At 36.0% G+C, this 20292-nt stretch overlaps 2 protein-coding genes across 3 annotated transcripts; both read right to left on the bottom strand.

Moving 5' to 3' along the window:
* Positions 1 to 1954: 1954 nt before the first annotated feature.
* LOC115421015 (high choriolytic enzyme 1-like) lies at positions 1955 to 9374 on the bottom strand. The gene is made up of 7 exons (XM_030136665.1): positions 9309 to 9374; positions 9021 to 9075; positions 8140 to 8292; positions 6159 to 6276; positions 4176 to 4354; positions 2598 to 2679; positions 1955 to 2081 (listed from the first exon to the last, which is right to left on the bottom strand). Exons 1-7 carry the CDS (start codon positions 9372 to 9374, stop codon positions 1955 to 1957), a joined length of 780 nt encoding a protein of 259 aa, XP_029992525.1.
* A 4576-nt stretch (positions 9375 to 13950) lies between these two features.
* Positions 13951 to 19780, bottom strand: LOC115421094 (high choriolytic enzyme 1-like). Of its 2 annotated transcripts, none has more exons than XM_030136810.1 (8): positions 19687 to 19780; positions 18497 to 18542; positions 18180 to 18332; positions 16755 to 16959; positions 16373 to 16551; positions 14364 to 14445; positions 14142 to 14275; positions 13951 to 14050 (listed from the first exon to the last, which is right to left on the bottom strand). In XM_030136810.1, the coding sequence occupies exons 1-7, from the start codon at positions 19753 to 19755 to the stop codon at positions 14149 to 14151; spliced, it is 861 nt and encodes a 286-aa protein (XP_029992670.1). In that variant the 5' UTR covers positions 19756 to 19780; the 3' UTR covers positions 13951 to 14050; positions 14142 to 14148. The 2 variants fall into 2 exon arrangements, with proteins under 2 accessions (XP_029992670.1, XP_029992671.1); XM_030136811.1 differs by having other exon boundaries at positions 16842 to 16959.
* Between the last annotated feature and the right edge of the window lie 512 nt (positions 19781 to 20292).

The following is a 20292-nucleotide window of genomic DNA, read 5'->3' as shown; positions in this document are numbered from 1 at the left end:
CTCTTTTCTCTTTTAGTTTCTTTCCTACAAAATGTCTGTTCTGAATTGATACTGACTTAATTTTTGTGTTCCTGTGTGCCTTATATAAGGTAGCTTAAAATTTGTGTCATTTAAAATTTCTATCAAGTCAGATTTTGTAGTTTGCAGACAGGGTTTCTGATTCTGAAAATATTTTTGTCACAAATTTACTCGGTATGCCATTGTTTCTGTAAGGAGGTGCTGCTTAGCACTTGTTATGTATGCTGCAGAGAAACCAAATATTCAGTCATATCTCCACCTATCTTCCCTGATGTTCATGGATCAGTTTCAAAACCCTATGTCGGTATTAGTGTTAATAATTGGGGATAAATAAAGTGTATTGAAGTGTATTGAACTGAATTGTAATTTCATGACATACTACTGATTTTTGCATCATTTGATAAGTTGCACTTCTTCCCACCCCTTTTCAGGCATGTAAATGGAACTATTGTGCTGTTCTTCTGGCTAAGATTGTTATGATTCTTGATATTTGTGTTATTATGTATGTTTTACTACTTCGCATATATGTTAAATTTCATTGCATGCTCGGAATAAATCACTAAATCAGAATCAGAATTTTTATTTTGTTTTGATTGTTAACTGGATGCACCGATCAATAGCAGTATCAATAAAATAATCTACTTGGTATTCAGAGGAGGGGCTGGTCAAATTCAACCCACAGGTGGAGATCAAAAGTACTGACATCAGACCCATGAGTAAAACCAAAGCCATGGAAATGTTTTGGGGCTTGAAGAATTCACAACATCAGTGTGATCTCAGAAGTCTATTAACTGAACAGTGACGTCTCCTTGTGTTTCCACTTGTCTCTTGTCTCTGTGTTTTGCTTCATTCCTTATTTATTGTCTTTAATTAAAAGTTGTTTAAAGATTAAAGGCTAACCCGACTTATTATTCCAGTAGAAAAATTCATTATCTGCATTTTAGGGGCCGACAGAGAATCCATCTGATGAGGAGACTGAATTTCTTAAATGTCAGTCAGAAGATTTTAAGGAACTTTTATTGTTCATTTATTGAAAGCCTTTTAACATTTTATTTTATCTGTTGGTTCAATGTTTTAACTATGAAAGACGAGAACAGTCTGCATGCCACTGAAAAAATATGCTCCAAGATCATTGGCGTCAGACTCAGAGACTTGTCTTCCCTCTGGCAGCTTCAGGTGGTGAGGAAAGCAGAGACCATCATAAGGGATCCTCACCATGTGTTACATAAGAACTTTGTTTTGATGCCTTCAGGCCGGCGTTACCATGCACCTCAGAGGAGAACCAACAGATATTCAAAATCTTTTACTCCTTCAGCTATCACACTTTAAAACTCTGACAGCAGCCATTTTAGTCATTTTATAGGAGATTTGTTTTTTATGTTAGCAGAACCAATAGGGTCTTTTAGTGTTTTAGTCTGCATTGGTATTTATTGATTATTTACTGTTGATTATTTAAATGCATTATTCTTATTTGCTATCAGTGATCTTGTATTTATTTATTTATGTTTGTCACATTGCACTTTGGATGAGGGCTGATCTCTGTGGTAAGCTGCAAATGAATTGCCTGTATGGGATAAAGAAAGTTTTCTGAATCTGAATCTGAATTTACCCATCCTAATATATACACAGAATACCTAGCATTAGTATTAGTTTAGTTTAGGTTCCTTAGTTTTACATGGTGACAAGGAGAAAAATGAAAGTCGCAGAAGTCACACATCATTGCATTAGTCAGGATTCACTATCCAACTCAAGAGAATATTAAATGTTCACACATTGACACATTTCCAACAGGAAGAATAGGAAAGGTTTATTAAACAATGAGTAATCCTCTTTGAACAAAATGATCATATACTGAAAATAATGTTCTGGCCTTCTTTTAAGCTGATTAAAGGTCATATATGTGAAAGTGCTGCTGTGTTAAGGTGACTCAGAGTGTTTAGCACTTGTACAGCCTGTTGAGTCTGATGATGTCCTTCTGGCTCATCTCAGTGGCCGTCCCAAACTGAACACTGGAGTCGGGGATCGCCACCAAAGTGGGCTGGCCGTTCCCGGAGAAGGCGTACCTGAAAAACAAACATCATCATTATTGTTGTTATAAAGGTAAAGGGGATAATTGGTGGCCAAACTGTGAAAAAAAAAAAATTAAAGCAAAAAAAAGAAAAAAAACATTACCAATTACAATACAAAACCTGTACATTTAGAGTTTGTAGTATCTAACAATGAGCCTTGTTTTTGCAAAATGTAGCTGTAAATATTGAACTTTGAATAATTATACTGCTTTTTAAAGCCAATACAACACCAATATTAAGGAGTAGAAATGCAGCACTATGTTACATGTTGTGACAGGTGTCTTCTGTTTGGTTAAAAGGTTTATGGTATTTAAATGAGTGAAATCCAATACAGAGGGGAAAGACAAAGACAGGGAACCCACTGGGAGGAAATGATATTTGCCCAAACTATGAATAATATATAACATAGCTGTTGTTCAAAACAGTAGTCCACAGACAAATGCTTTGACAGTGTGGAAAATGAATTCCCTTTGCCCTGTTATGTGAAATGTGATGTTTTGTGATACATACTTGGAGTAGTGCATGACAGAGCCATAGTCATAGGTGGTTCCCTGGTTCAGAGTGGCAACTTTATCAAAGTTGTGCTCCTTTCCTATAGTAAAGTAAAGTAAAGTAAATTTTATTTATAGAGCACTTTTCACAGACAGAGTCACAAAGTGCTTTATCTATTCAAATCAGAATCAAATTAAGTTTACAGAGACCCAACAGAATCCTTCAGGAGCAAACACTTGTGATTGGTGACAGTGGCGAGGAAAAACTTCCCTTTAACGGGCAGAAACCTCGAGCAGGCCCAGACTCCTGAAGGATGGCTGTCTGCCTTGACCAGTTGGGGTTAAAGAGAGAGAGAGAGAGAGTAAAGGAGGAGAAAAGAGAGAGCGATAGAGATATAGAGAGACTGGGGGGGGGGGATGACACATGGAGTACGTTATGATGAATACATAGAGTGTAATCAGTTTGTGGTGGCCCTGGGTCAGGTGGGAGACTAAAAAGCCTTTTTGAACAGGAGGGTTTTGAGGTGTTTCTTAAAGCTCTCTACAGAGTCCATGGACCGTAGGTGTAGAGGCAGGTCATTCCATAGACATTCCATAGATAGATAGATAGATTAGAGATAGACATAGATTCCATAGATATTCCTATGAATCAAAGCAGAAAACAGAATTATAACACGATTTATCTGTGCCTGTACAATAACTGTATGTAGTTATGATGATGACGATGCTGCACTGTTCACATATAATCCAGTGTTATATTACATATTATGTAAACCAATAAGACATGCAAGAAAACCTAATGACTAGAAATAATATTACCATTTAAGATCTGGAAACCACAAATATGAAAAATCTCAGCATAATCAGTCATTGTGTGTTTCCTGAACATTATTTCATTTTAACACCTCTGTCTAATCTTTCTTTCTTTCTTTCTTGCTGGTATGCTGGCTTGCTTTCTGTCTTCTTCTCTTTTTTTGTTTTAATTATTTAAACAATTACTACTGACATTATTAGTCTTATTATTAAATATCTTTGCTTTGCAGCCTTTTTTTCTTTAGGTTTAGACAATAAAAGCACTTGGTTCAAGGTTAGTAAAACATCATGGTTTGGTTTTGTGAGTCATTTAATCACAAATGTCCAGATTCTGTAAAAAACCTGATATTTTTCCATAAACCTAATGATAACTGATTTATGAATATAGTTCCAGTGAAAATACAAATTTGGTATATATGTCTTGAGAAATGTTGACACACACTGTATTATTGGTTTGAAAATGTTGAAATTACCCCTCTGGCATTTTCAGAAGCGTTCTGATTTTGGGTTTCTGCATGTCTCTCTGTATTTTATTGATAAGCGATGGATTAAATCTTTAAAGGTCACTGCATTGATGAAAGCATGGTGGTCCAGACTGGAACCATCACTGAAGTCTTCTTCTACACTGGGCAGACATTACATCTGTACATTGGCTTTAAATATTGGTTCCACTTCTATCAAATATTGTTTTCGTTTCCCTTGAATATATGACAAATATACGTCTCAAAGTGCAATCTGCTGCTGGTGTTTCTGAGTGCAGATGTTGCAGCCTGTGCAGACAAACCAGGGGTGACGTTCTCCAGAACAACACGGATGTACTGATCACGGTCAGAGCGTTTTTGCTCATGGTGGAAGCCCAGGGCGTGGAGCAGCTCATGTTGGACAGTGTCATGGTAAACACAGCCTGAACGCCGCAGAGACAGATTCTGACCGTTGCCACGACGCCCAATATAGGAGTAACACCTGAAACGACATGTGAGTCTTGTTAAAGTGTTTGTTTGTTTTTTTTGGCAGGGGTGTCAAACTCATTTTAGTTCAGGGGCCACATTCAGCTAATTTTGATCTGAAGTGGGCCGAACCAGTAAAATAATAACATGACAATATATAAATAATGTCAGCTCCAAAATTTTCTCTATGTATTAGAATAAGTAAAACTAAACAATGAAAATGTTTGCATCTACAAACTATGACTTCAAACAACGTGAATAACATGAACAAACTGAAAAAATAAGTGTAATTTTAACAATATTATGCCTCAGTTTATCATTTACACATGTGTTTATTATAACTTACAGATAGATCACAGTGGGTCTACAAATACACAAAATATTTAATAGCAGGCGGAATCTTGTTAAAATTGTAGTTACTTCTCATAAAACATTTCAGGTTGTTCATATTTGTTCAGGTTATTCACATTTTTTGTGAAATTATACTTTGTTTTAGTGTAAATACGTGAAAATATTTACATTTACAAAGAGAGAAATTTGGTCATGGTCATGAGCTTTGGGTCATGACCGAAAGGACAAGATCCCGGATACAAGCGGTCGAAATGAGTTTCCTCCGTCGGGTGGCTGGGCGCACCCTGAGGGATAGGGTGAGGAGCTCAGTCACCAGGGAGGAGCTCGGAGTAGAGCCGCTGCTCCTCCACGTCGAGAGGGGCCAGCTGAGGTGGCTCGGGCATCTGTTTCGGATGCCTCCTGGATGCCTCCCTGGGGAGGTGTTCTGAGCATGTCCCACTGGGAGGAGACCTCGGGGAAGACCTAGGACACGTTGGAGAGACTATGTCTCTCGGCTGGCCTGGGAACGCCTCGGGGTCCCCCCGGAAGAGCTGGAGGAGGTGTCTAGGGAGAGGGAAGTCTGGGCATCCCTGCTTAGACTGTTACCCCCGCGACCCGGCCCCGGATAAGCGGTGGATAATGGATGGATGGATGGAAGAGAGAAATTTGGAGTTTTAAGTATTTATAGGTTATTATGACCCACTTGAGATTGAATTGGTCTGAATGTGGAGCCCGAACTAAAAGGATTGTTATTATCTTAGTGTAATTTTTGCATTTCAAAATGTCTTCCCAAGGGCCGGACTGGACCCTTTGGTGGGCTGGATTTGGCCCCCAGGCCATATGTTTGACACCTGTGTTTTATTGGAAGCTCCAGGGATGAGTCTGGATTCAGATCGGTCACAAAGTTGACAAAATTTATTCAGGTCACAAATAAGATGGACATTCAGCTAAGGACTCAAAAAACAATGAGCCCTGAACATTAGATGATTTGTATATTTACTGTCCCTATAGGCGGGCTCACCTGTACTAATGGGTTGGTCTTTAAGTTAGTGTTATCTCAAAAGGTCAAACAGATGTGGGGCCTCAACTGTAAGTAAACTTATGCCAACAATAAGTTTACCTCTTATCACCTATGTTTGACAACACTATGTGTGTGAATTTGTGTGTTCAGACGTGTATCTAGAGGAAGAACAGAACATACTTAACTCTTGTGCATACAGATGTTTCCTATCTTAACAAGCTTAACCTACTGACAAAATATTTGAACTAAAACAGAGTACTACATAAATCCTGGTCACAAAAAATTCAATATTAACATTTCTGAAATAAAACAGATTAAACAAAAGAATCCTATGTTAAAACAATAACTACTTAATACTAAAACAATTCACCCTAAAACTTCTAAATTATAATTATATTTCAGTCTGAACACTGTGTTATTCTGTAATGCGTAAGTGAAGAACAGTAAGAGTCTTCTGATGCACATTTACCCGTTGAGGGACTGGATGTTCAGATAGTCTCTCTGGCTGGTGCGTTTGATAAAACGGATGCAGGACACGTCATGGAAGGAGAAGAGGCCACGTTCGATGATTGATACCTCTCTGGGAGCTGGAAAACAGATCAATCATAGTGAAATCATCATACAAAGATGTGAAAGACACAATATTTTCAAAACATTATAGGTATTGGTTGTTCATGTGAACAATACTCTCAACTGAACATAATTTATTTATCAGAGACCTCAGTTTTATTGTGAGCACAAAGTAAACTACTATAAAATCCTCTCCATTCAAAAAACTACGTTCTCATCCTTCCCTGGTCAAAGTGTGTAGACACATCAGAGCACTTCACTACTTGGATAAGGTCATTCTTGGAGATAAGATTTTATTCTAAATAATAATTTTTCTGGTTAAATACAGGACATAATAAATGATTTAAAAGTCTTCACATCCACATTTCAATCCTGTATAAAAACTATGGTTGATGGAAGGGTATTTAAAGTTCTCTCTACTTAAAAACAGTCTCAGTTAAAGGCTTGTACCTACACTACCAGACCTAATTAATTCTCTCCTTATTGTCTAAACTTACCAATAAAATTAATAAATATATTAACATAGATACAGTGTAAAAAATAACCATAGAATTAACCCCAAAAAATTGTAAAATTGCAACATAAAAAAACTGTAAGTGAAAATACAATGCGAGGTTGTTAATTTGAAAAGATTTTGTGTTAACTATTAAATTAAATATAGCTGTAGTTATTACAGGAAGAGTATGTTAACAAAACCAGATTTGTATGTAGAAATTAGGTATTTCTATTGTTTTGAGAAAATAAAACTGTAAATTAAAAAACAATGTGGTGTCGTTTAAATTGCAAGACCATGATGTTGAAATAACGGCCTGTTCTCATACTTTTTTTAAAATAAAAAACTAATAAAAAGATACATTTAACATTTTAAACATGTAAATATCACCTAAATCCAGTGTTAAATATACATGTTTAAAATGTTAAATCTACATGTTACTCTGTAAATGTGTTTACAGTTTGATGTGTTTTTTACAGTATTGTTCTGGTAACCACAGCTGCCTGTCTTTTTTCCATAAAAACATGATTTTTTTTTTTTTTACAGTGTACTAATGTTTCTCCAATGCCATGAGCTGTTACAACACTGTCCTACCAAGGGTATTTTGGGTCTGAAAAGGTTGATATCTACTGTTTGCTGAAAAATATGACGACAATGTTATATTCTTATGTCTGGTTTGATTTTTCAGCAGTATGTAAGGAGCTTATAGAGGTGTGATGTGGGAATCTGAAGCCTTCACTGCTCAGACAAGTAAAAATAACTTTTAGGACAGCAGAAAGCATCTCATGTAAACTTGGATGTAGACTGTACGAATTTGTAAATGCACATATTGTGGGATTTTAGTGCAAATGGTAATTTTACAACTCACTTCTTGAAAAGTCATTATGGAGAAACAAATATGACAGAAATTCCTATGAAACAAGATTATAATGTCTTATCTCTGGAGGAAATGTTCAGTTTAACCAACCAAGAAGAAACTAAAAGGCAGATCAGCTGAAAGTAGTTTCTCATTTGACTCACTTGAAAATATCAGCTAGGCATATTTTCTGAGGCTTTTGAGTTTTGCATATTTTGAAGTTTCTAAACACCAGCGACCTAGATTTTTAAGAAATGCTGCTTTTACATCAGTGAAATGTTCAACAATCCTTTAAAACCTAGAGGAGCAGACCTCCGCCAAGGCAGATCAGTCCCCCCCCATCACCACCAAAATTTAATCATTTGTTCCTTGTGCCAGTCCCAACATTTCCTGAAAATTTCATCTAAATCCATCCATAACTTTTTGAGTTACCTCGCAAACAGACAAACAGACAAACCCCGATGAAAACATAACCTCCGCCGTTACACTTGACAGAGCTAATAATCACAATTTTGAGTTCGTTATACTCACTGTACACGCTGGAAATGATGTAGGGCACGTAGACCAACCCATTAGCAGATTTGGGCCACATGCAGCTATAAGATGTACAGGGATCAGCATTTCTCTCAGCCTCAGAATCAAATGCAACATCGTCTTCCACATAGGGCTCATCTGCAGAACGAACTGCACAAAACAACATCTTGTCTTAACTGTTTTAATATTTACTTGCTTTCATGGCAACCATTGTTCATCTAATGTATAAACTATAACTATAGGTATTATCAAACTCCATTATAACGTGCAATATAACTATTCAATATTTCCGCAACTTTTATACTCACACTTTCTTTTTTATATGCATATTTATTCTATTTTCTATATTCTATAGTTTTTATATGCATGTTTATTCTATCTAGCATATAGTATCCTGTAGAGCCTGTTTGTATTATTGCTGCTGCCTACTGAACCAACTGCATTGAAATTTCATCTTTGATGCAAAATCTGGACTGACAAATAAAGTCTGTCTAAGTCTAAGTGATATTGTACTTTTACTGGGTCACATTTTCTGTCCATCAATAGGAACAATAATGGAGGTTGAAAATACAGTATCACTTCCTTTGGACATAAATGAATATATTTTGTTAAGGTATAAAATAGGTTAATTATTACTGCAATGGCATGGCTCTTTCTAATTTAATTTACCTTTTTGGCTAAATATATACATAAGCAAAGGATGTCATATCTATTTGTAGCCCTATATATATATAGAGAGAGAGAACACGTGTACAAGGAGTTCCATGGAAAAAGTGTTAAGAAAAAAAAAAAACCCTGATAAATCTTACTACTTTAGGTGTACTGATATCAGTTTTTATCACGTACTGATATTATAAAGAAACTTTTGGTATTCTTACCCACATCTCTGTTGGCTCTCTCAATCCGCTCTGAAGTAGTCAACACCTTAGTGGCCTTTGAGGTAAATAAAATATCAATATTCACTGATTAAACTTTTCTTACAGTTACACCAGTGTTTTCATCAGGTGAGACATTTTTAGGTTAATAATGTGTGAATCAAAAAGCATAGTAAACTTACAGATGCAGGATTTTCCCAGGAATGAAATGTAAACAAAAATGGGAAACAGACAAAAATTATTAAGTGATTTTCATCCTCAAAATTATGTTCAGCAGGTTGTAAACCTCACCTCCTCCGCCCAGGCCGAGACGGCCACCAGGACCACAACTCCCAGAATGCACTTCAGGCTAGCCATGTCAGCAAATTACCTGCAGAGCAAACAATAACACATACCATAATACATGTTCATTTTCCTGTCATGTCAAAGCGAGGACTACGCAAAAACGACACTCACCGTTATCCCTCAGCGAATGAAACACTGTGATCAGGCATCAATGTTATAAAGCATCAGCTTCACCGGAAATCTCTCCTTTAAAGGATATTCGGAACAGCTAGTAAAGAAATACCTGATAAGAATATTTCACCTTGATGCCACATTGCGTCTTCCCATAATAAGAGCCCATTTACCTTGATTCAGGTCAGGTTAAAAAGGCTATTCAACTAAAAACTTGGCCAAAGATATTTACTGTCAACATTTTCCATGTTTGTCAGAGAACCACAGAGGGATAAAAATAATTTCTGTTCTTTTAACCCTTTCATACATAGTGTTCACTACAGTGGACAGTTATTCTACAGCTGTTCTTTTGTATATTCATAAGTTTTGTTATTTTAGTTCCATATCAGCCAATACGGTGGACACTTATGCACCATCCTGCACTGCAATTCATACCATTATTGTAAATTTGCTGTTCTTTATACACCTAATCTGCAGAGATATGTTTAAGTGTAAAAAATTGCTTGATATCGTTATTAGACTGTAATTAACAGGTTTTTTTTTTGTTTTGGTTTTTTTTTAACAAAAAGGTGTTTTTTTTGCCAATTATCTCCATGAAGTGAGTAATAACTAGTATTAGAGTATGTTAAAATGTAACAAAACATTGGCTTAGCAGCATTAAACATGTTTTTATTACATAGTTTTCACACAGTATATCAGTAAATACATGTTTCTTTGCTTCAAAAATTAAATGCATCGGTGTCCAGCTGAGTGGACATTTTGGCAACTCCATGAAAAATAAGTTCATACTTTTTTTTTTTCCAATTGCATTGTTTTTTTTTATGCCTAAAGAGGAATAAAAACACTCAGGAAAAAAATCTTAAGGTTGGAATAATTCATGCATGACAGGGTTAATCTTCATTTTGTGTTCCTTTGTACAGAACAGAACAAACAGATGAAATGGTCTTGTGGTTTGACATTAAATTTCCCCACAGTTTTTCTCACCTGCATGAGTGTGAAATGGAATTTTTCTTTCTGGTGAATTCAGTTTTATTTCTTGTTTTTCTCAGAGAATAGAGACACTTTAGAGAAGCTGTGAAAGTGTTTGTATTCTCTTTGCAATCTGATTGAAAACTATAATTTTAAAAGTGAAACATAACTTTGATATTAGTAAATTTGTCCACACTCTTGCATTCTAATATATATTATTCTGCAGGAAAGGTATTTAATGCAATCTGTTAGTGTGTGCCAGCAATAATCCTTCAACAATGACAAATATTTATGAAAAATTCAAAAGGGAGGTGCCACCAAAGGAAAAAAAATCAATGGAAATATTTGTCAAATCAAGTCTCAAAATATTTGCACTTTATCGTCCGTGGTGAATGTCTGTAGTGCATGAACAGCTGAGATAAATAAGACAAAACATGACAAATATTACAAACAATCATGATATATAATTCCATACATCTTAAAAGTAAGCTAGAATGAAAATAATATACATGAATAAAAAGAGGTGGCAACAATTCAAATACTTTATGTGACCTAGAAATTCAGTTTTGTGTAAAAATAAATAAATAAATAAATAAAAATAAAAAGAGTATATGGTAAAAGCAGAAATACTGATTCAACTTCCTTATTAAAGGAAAAATATATTTTACTATGTAGCCTAGTACTGTAATATACAATACTGTAAATATTATACAAATGATAAATGTCAACTTTGCTCTGATGTGTAAATCAGTTTTTAATATCAGAATTTTTTCCACAGCTGTTCATGTCTGTCTTCTTTTTTGGGGGGTCTTTTTTTTTCCAACGTTCTTTTTCTTGGAATCAAGCTAAAATAAATAAATAAATAAATAAATACAAGAGAAAACAATGTTTTTGGATTTTCCACATATATAAATACAATACCCACCCTACAAACTCCCAGGTAATGCATCCCAATCTGAGAATAAAGAAATAAGTAAACAAATAAATGCAATAATATTAGTAGGTATGACACTCATCAGGCATAAATAATTAAACAAAAACAAGAGCTGAGTCGGTCTACGGGCCAGATTAGAGAGCAAGTGAGGATGTGTCGGGCTGTGCAACAACATGTCATCCCCCATGATTTAACTTAAAACTCATGAATTCACGAGTTATCAGGGAGAGTTTTTAGTGTTAATAAAGAACATTACCAGGTTCCAGGTAGAGTAGAAGAGGCTTTTGGACCCCCTGAGTGTGTCTGTCTTCTGTCTGTGTCATGTAAAATATTCACTATTGGATACACCAAGGGAGTCATTTATTTATGTGACATTGTCCTATATTTGTCCTTCTCATTTAGGTCTTGGTGCAGGGAAGCAGTGCTATGATACCCTCTAATGTTTTAAAACTAAGGGCAGGAGCCTGCTTTGAAACTGTAAGGCATCAAAAGTACAGATATGAGTGTTGAAATGAAGTATAAGTAAAGGTATATACGTGTAAATAGCCCAGGTGAGGCATTAAAAGAAGAAAACACAGAGGTAGTAGTGAGTTTATACACATTACTAAAGGTTCTGCTCCAAGACCTTGGTTTATTATTGACTGGGTTCAGAGAATGTTCAGTAAAAACATCACATTTGACCTGTTTCTGAAGCTAAAAATGCAGCTTCTCAGACAGATTATGTAACTGTTTTCCACATCACACAGTAAATTAACAGCTGTATCTGATGTAATACTACATAAAAGATAAATGGACACAACATGGAAAAACACACAGAGCAGCAGAGGCCCTTTATCTGAAGTGTTATAAGTTTAATGATATCAGTGATGTTTAATCGCTTCATTTCACTCTGAATATTTTTTCTATTCCCTCTACCATAGTAGTGCATCTACTCAAGCAAATGATTCCAAATTGTGACAAAACTGTGGTTATTATGTTTGATTCTCACCAATGTAATAAATCCACTGACAATAAACATTTTATGGATATTTACACAGAAAATAATAGTTAAATTCGACTGTTTTGCATGAGGATTTCATTGTTGAACTTTATTCAAAGTTCTTGAGCTGATTTTGAGGCATTTGTGACATTAATCAGCTTTTTAAATAAATGCAAGAACAACTAATATAAAAAAAGAAGCTATCAAATCTAGTCAAACCTATGGAATCAGTCCCACTTTAACCCCCACTAAGACACCCTGATCTCAGACGCAGGTGACAACCCAACTTTCTCACACAGAATGCAAAACTAAACATGAACATAATAGATCCAAGGATTTGAGGGAAAAGGCATGAGACGCTGGTCAACAAGTTTGTTTTTTTTCATCTGCCTTAGAGATGAAAATGTGATAAATCTTATATACATTAATAAAATGAACTGGAAAATGAATGTGTTATTACACATATATTGGTTTATATACATTTATACAATAGATTGATTATTCTTTCACTAGAAAGACTCTGTAAAGTGAATGTATTGTAATGTACAGACAGTGTTTTGAAGTAGAGCTGTAGCTCTGAGACAAACTTTCCTTTCAAGTAAAATCCATTCTCTCATTATTTCTCAGAATTCTACATTTTGACCCCAGGGAACCTACAGTCAGCCAGCTTAATTTTTACCCTGGGCCACACTGGCTGCAGGGTATTGTCATCAGCTGGTTGTCCGTCCGTCCGTCTGTCCAAAAACTTTGCCATGCACTGATAAGTCAGGCCACTGGGGGCAGTAGTGCGCCTGAAAAGTCAGGCTGAGGGTTTTCAAGTGTGCGCATGTTATGTTTCTTTATTAGTGACTGAAACATAAAGATTCACTACTTTTTATTTTGGAAGGATTTTACTTGTAGATCAGTGCGATATTCACACTTACATTCATTTGCAGTCAGATAATGCAGGTGGCTTGACGATTTGTATGTGAATATAATTTCTCTGAGACAGGGTTACACGTAATTGTGAGTTTATAATCTTTTGAAACACATATATTTACATTCTGTTGCTCTCACAGAAGAAGTGCAGATGATTTAGTTTCTACCATCTATTCGAGAACAACATACATTACCTGAAAACAAATATATAATGCACAACAAACCAAGACAATAAACTCAATGACATTTCAAGCTCCACATTTTATAGTAAGTGTTCATGTGAAATGTGTTTGCCTGAATGTGATATTATAAAAGCTAAGTGGCCTCTGTGTGTGAGCGTGTGTATGTATGTCTCAGGATTCACACAAAATCTGCAAAGAGCTGACTGCTGCAGTTTAGCATAGTTGCGTATTTTTGGTCAAATAACAGACTAGCAAAAACGGCAAGTTGATAGGACCAATATTTTGGGAGATATTAGTAATTTTGGAATACAATAGCCTTACAATCATGTCACTATACCCAGAATGCTTTGGCAGTGACTGCTGGACAAATGCGGTACAACATGATTGAATACACAACTGGATAAAAACTACCACATCCACAACCTGTGGATCCCCATGGGTCAGCACACTAGTATATTTTATAAATGCATAAACAACACAAGGATCTTCCATAAATCTGTTCATAAATCTTTATTTGTGCCAATTTAATTCACTGTCTTGAAGAACATGAGATTTGATGTCAGAGGAGGCATCATGTTGTGAACACTTGAACCACCTGATGGAGGAAAACAAAGAGGAAGTGTTAAAGGCGGCTCTGGACCATCATGTAAAATAAGTATATAAATAAAAAGCTGTGTTCCTCTTACCGTATGGCTAACACTTGTACAGCCTGTTCACTCTGTCGATGTCGTTCTTGCTCATCTGTGAGGCTGTGCCGAATTCAACGTTGGCGTTGGGAATGGGCTCCATCGTGGGCCTGTTGTTGCCGGAGAAGGCATATCTGGGAAAACACAGAGGATGACTTACACTACTATTACTATTATGAGTTAGTAATTTATTAGAAAATGTCAGATATTCAGTCAGCTGACTTGTGGTACTGCATGACAGAGTTGTAGTCGTAGGGGGTGTTCTGGTTCAGAGTGTTGATCTTGTCAAAGGCGTACTCCCAACCTGAGACGAAAACAGAAACGATAGGGTTCAGGATTCAGGTTCAGCATTAGGACTGAGTCACAGATTTGGGTTTGAGGGTCTGTGCATATTCTCAGTCATTCAGGTCATAGTATTCCCAGAGTAGAAGAAAACCAGACTCCTGTAGGTCCCTGAAGATACAGTGCACTTCTAATCCAGGAAGTAGACTGTACCCGTTTCACCCTGTTCTGTACATTATCTACATCCTGTCACATCATTATACATCATTTATACAACAGTTGTGTCTTGTGCATTTATTTAGTTATTTATTTTTGCTTTAATTGTTTTTGTCCTTATGAATCTTTTACGTCCTTTTTTTCTTGTTCTTTTATGATGTTTGGGTCTGTTATGTATATGTATTTCATCTTGCTTTGTATTTTGCAATGTTTGCATCTTGTGTCTTTTTTAAACAGTTTTTTTTTCTCTCCATCTTTCATGTTTTATCCATGGTTCCCGTGGGGTTGTCAAAAGTCTTAAAAGTCTTGAATTTACAAATCTTTATGAAAGGTCTTCAGTTATGTGGCCATAAACTTGTTCTCTGTATTGTGTTTAAATGTCCAAGCTGCAAAGAAGGTAACATTAGTTGACTCAGTTCTACCTGTTCCAACCCAACAATTTATATTTAAATGAGAAACTAATTACCACTAACTTTGCAGCCACTGGTAAGAAATGACTCAGAACAGTGAGAATCAAGGCGTCAGAGTAAATAAGCTCTAGGAACCACAAATTTTTGCCAGTATGGCCGTGAAATAGACAGTGATGGGCATTAAATTCTGTTCCAAGTAGTTTTAAAAAGGTCTTAAAAAGTCTTAAATTTAACTTGTAGAAACCTGTAGGAACCCTATTTATCTTTTTATATGTCTTACATCTATGTTTTGTTACATCTCTTTTAGAATCATTGTCTTTTTGCTTTTTTTTTTTTTTTTACATTGTTTTCATCTTGTATCTTTACATTTTGTTGCATTTTTTTTTTTTTTTTTTTTTTTACAGTTTTTATAGATTTAGTCTTTTTGCCTCTTTTATGTAATTTTTGACTGTTATGTTTGTCAAATGTGACATACACTGATGGATACACCAAGAAATCATCTTTTCAGTGTTATTGTCATATCCATTTAAGTTGAAATTAGCCTTGTACAATGATGCAAAATTATAATAATCAGTTATTTCCATCAAATGAATTTAGCTAAAGTAAGCTGCCTACTGTCAGTATGAGAAAAAAACCTACATTTATATTAGAATGAGGGAATTAAGAGTAAAGCTGTCATAAGAATAGATAAAATTTAAAGTATAGATTTCTGAAAACTCTCCTTAACCCATAAAGACCCAAACGTCAACCGGCGACCAAAATCATCCACTGATGTACATGTTAAATACCTATTGATCCACTAATCCTATCAATACATGTAAATAATTGGTGTAAAATACAGTTTGTCGTCTTTTCATGGTCATCAGATATGACCCATTTGGATGTTCAGAGTGAGGGTAGTGAACATGGGAACCACCGTCATCTTCTACAGCATTGATTCACCAGTAAAACCCATGGAGTTGGATCAATGACAGTGGATGGACACACTGGGTTTATGTTCAGTTATTGATATATTTGCTTTGTTTTTTCTGTTTTTATGTAATAACCTTTGGATTTACTCAGAGTGTTCATGAACATCTAAATGATCAGTGAATTAAATAGAGGGGAAAAAAAACATGATTTACACTGAGAAATGCAGATCAAAGAGGAAAAATTATAATAAATGGTGATATATCACTTAATAAAGGTTAAATATAGAAAGAAAGAAATTTGGGAGCTCCCACAAAAGTAGCACTGGGTCTTTATGGGTTAAGTCCAGTAACAAATTATTTGTATTTCTACTAGATGGATTATTGTTTTTTGTAGATTTGAAGCAGTGCTGACCCCGCTGGATGTTCTGCCACAGGACACGGATGTGCTGGTCCCTGTCGGAGCGGCACTGCTCGTGGTTGAAGCCCAGAGCGTGGAGCAGCTCGTGCTGGACGGTGCTGTGGTAGAGGCAGCCCTGACGGTCCAGAGACAACGTCTGACTGTAACCACGACGACCGACGTAGGAGTAACAGCTGCAGTCACATTTAAAGAGTAAGAGGTGAATGAACAGCTGACAAATACACTGATCTTCAAAGATTTTGAGAAACAGTTCATCAGCTTCATTTTTACTTATCTTGTCTTATCTTGTCTTACCTTATCTTACCTTACCTTACCTGACCTGACCTGACCTGACCTGACCTGACCTTACCTTACCTGACCTGACCTTACCTATTACCTTATCATCCACATAATAAATTTCTGACTGTGAGAAGTAAATTGCCATTGACATTTAAGCACGCAGAAGCATTCACAGAAAACACACCCGCTGTCAGACTGGATGCTCAGATAGTCTCTCTGATTAGTTCTCCTAACGAAGCGGATGCAAGTCACATCATGGAAAGACAGCAGCCCTCGCTCAATGATGGATCGCTCACGGGAAGCTGAGAATAAAACACAAACAAGCCCAGTCCACATACTGTGTGTACGATACACTGCATTTCAATATGATATTTGATATAATGTAAGACTGAATTTGTCCATCACAGTACTTTTCCCTGGGGAGCTGAGGTTGGAGCTCCCAGTGCAACATGGAAACACTTTTTAAGTAACTGCAGGTTTTTTCACCTCTAAGGATCAAAATTATTGCATTAGGATTAGAGAAAAAAACCAGCTTGGTTAGGGTTCGGAAAAATCATGATTTGGGTTAACCCTTTATCAGGCAAGTGACTATTTTTGGTAATTTCTGCACACATTACAAGACAGTGACAGCAACAGTTACAGTGAGGACAGTGAGGCAACAATCTCAGGTCCAATGTGGTCTACAGGGTCTGTAAGGTCCACCTCTGCATGAACAGTGAGTGTACCTGCTTTGTTAGGTACCATGAAGTAATGGTACTAATGTAAGGAATGATGTTCAAAGGGATAATGTGGATGTGGACAGGTGTCTGGATCAGCACACATGTTGGTCTAATTTTCTAAAAGTGATGTCCTAATGTTCTAAAATGCATGTTCCTTTCACATAACACGTGTTTTTATTGTATTCTTTTATATTTACTTGTTAGATTTTTGTTTGTTTGTTTGTTTTTTGTCACTTTTGGGTAAGGAACCAAATATGGTAACTTCATTAACCTTGATTTTCTACATAAAAGTAAAAAAAAAAAAAAAAAAAAAAAGAAAAATTTCACAAAAGCAACAAAGTCTTGTTATGTCCTCCAATAGCACATGGAGGTTGAAATTTTACATTTCAGAGTATTTCTATGAGTACCCTATAAAGGGTTAATATTGAACTTTCACAGTCTAAACAACATGCTAAAAAGTCTGTAGAAAATAAAGTAAATAGAATAGTTGGTTTTGGACACATGGGTGAAAACAGCATCTGTCAAAAAACAAACAAACAAAAACCCTCATGTATAATAACATTAAATTTATTTTGCATAATAGGATACATTTCCTTTTCTTGGGGGGTTATTTTAAGTTCATAATTTGTTTCAAGCATTTATTTTGTTGGTGATTATATTGCGATTTTTATGTGTCTGAAAAAGTAAGCATTCATTCAACAATATCACTAAATAAAGTACAATGATATTTCAACAAGAATCTGGATGTGAATGACTAAATTTAGACTTTCAGTATCAGGGCAAACTTAATTACTTGTACTTACAGTAATGTCCAGCAATAACATAGGGCACGTAGACCTTTCCATCAGAGGACTTTCCCCACATGCAGCCCCTGGAGGTGCAGGGATCAGCATTTCTGTCATTTTCATTATCGTAAGCGATGTCGTCGATAACAAGGGGCTCATCTTTGGTACGAACTGTCACAGGGAAACAGAACCGGCTCAGCAGTTGAGGTTGGTGGTGGTGAATCAAGTTGCAGATCTGATTAAATAATGAATATACACTCTATCCCAGACTATTATGTACACTAAACGTACATTAACGTGGGCGCTGTGAGACTAAGTAAAAAAGTTCATCTTACCGACGTCCTTGTTGGCCCTCCACAGGATTTCAGAGACAGACAGCTCCTACAGGTAACAGAGGTGAGGAGAGCATGAGGAAGTACTCACCTGTACAGTCTGAATGATCTGACGGATTCCAGTTCATCAGAACCTTCTCCTTTGAAATGCAACTACTGCAATGGCTTGTACAGCGATATGAAGTGACCACTTGGCACATTTCATTACTGATTGATTGATATTAATCTTTAACACTCAAAGACCTTAAACATCAGTGACCAAACCATTGACCTATATAAAATGTTTGCAGCATTTCATCGTCATCAGGTATGACCCATTTGTCAACATGGAAACGCCACCATCTTCTGCAACATTGATTCACCAATAAAACCCATGTGGTCTAACAAATGACAGAGATTGTAAAAGCTTATTTTTACATTCATTTAAGGGTAAGTTAAGCTAAAAAAAAAAAAAGTAACTTTTTTTCTCCAGTTTTCTCTGTTTTGATATAATAACCTTTCAATTTACTCTGAGCTTTTATGAGCATCTACATGATCTGTGAATTAAATACAGTAATATGGCTGGAGAATGCAAAGAATGAGGGCAGCTCAGGCACAAGTGTTTGCTCCTGGAGGATTCTTTTGGGTTTCTGTAAATTGGCTTAGAGTCTGGTTTTGACCAACTCTCTGTATTTTAAGTCTCATGAGATAACTTTTGTTATGATTTGGTGCTATATAAATAAAATTTGATTTGAATGATGTTATAATAATTAGTGATAAATCACTAAGGAAAGGTTAAATAGAGAAAGAAATTCATTTGGAAGTTGCCACAAAAATGATCTATGTCTTTAGGGGTGAAACAATAATAAATTCTTTCTCTTCATTTTTGTTTATCTTCTTAAATAGCAGTTAAATGTCAATTCTTTTAAATAATGTGTAATCTTCTTCCCTTCTCTCACATATTAGTGCTGTTATGGACATAAGTCTAACTCCCTCAAAGCCCACTGCAAAGACGACCAAAATATTTCTTTCACAGAATAATAATAATAACAATAATAATAATAATAATAATAATAATAATAAGAAGAAGAAGAAGAAGAAGAAGAAGAAGAAGAAGAATGACAAATCACTCAAGTGAGCTGTAAGTAAAAGTAATTATCTCAAAATTATTACAAAACGTTCTTGCTCTTGGTAAAAGCACCAAACACGCTCACCTTCTCCTCAGCCCAGGAGCAGTCAGAGAGCACCAGAAGGAGCAGGAGACCAAATGTTGACAAAGTCATGTTTCTAACCTGCGGGTGTACAGAGTAAGCACCTCATCTCTGCCGCAGCACCTCATCTCTGCCGCAGCACCTCTTTATACCCTTCGGTGTATCAAAAAACCCACTCAAATTTGCTCAGTGATAAGATTCACTTTGCCTTGAAAACACATTTTCACTTCCCACCGAATAACTAATGCCTGTGGTAGCAAAACCTGCAGGTAAACTTCATGCTGCCTAGTGAGAATGAAAGACATGTTAGACACCTGTCTGTCAATCCAGCTGCAAGTTGTTTAAACCGGATTAGAGAGTAGTTTTTACCCCTCTGCCAACTTCTGGCTGAAGGGGTATGGTAATCGTTTTGTCATCCTTCTGTCCATCTGTCTGTCTGTCTTTCCTTTCAAGGACATAATCACATTATCTGAAGAATGCATTGAGATATCTGCACCAAATTTATACTGTGGATGCATCTTGGCATGAAGCAGAAGCATATTGAAAATAGGTCACCTTGACCTACTTTTTGAGGTCAAATGGCCTTGTGCAGTTATAATATCTGAGTAC

The sequence above is a fragment of the Sphaeramia orbicularis genome, chromosome 6 (assembly GCF_902148855.1).
Source record: "Sphaeramia orbicularis chromosome 6, fSphaOr1.1, whole genome shotgun sequence".
Lineage (NCBI taxonomy): Eukaryota > Metazoa > Chordata > Actinopteri > Kurtiformes > Apogonidae > Sphaeramia > Sphaeramia orbicularis.
This window is presented reverse-complemented; position numbering and strand designations above follow the sequence as displayed.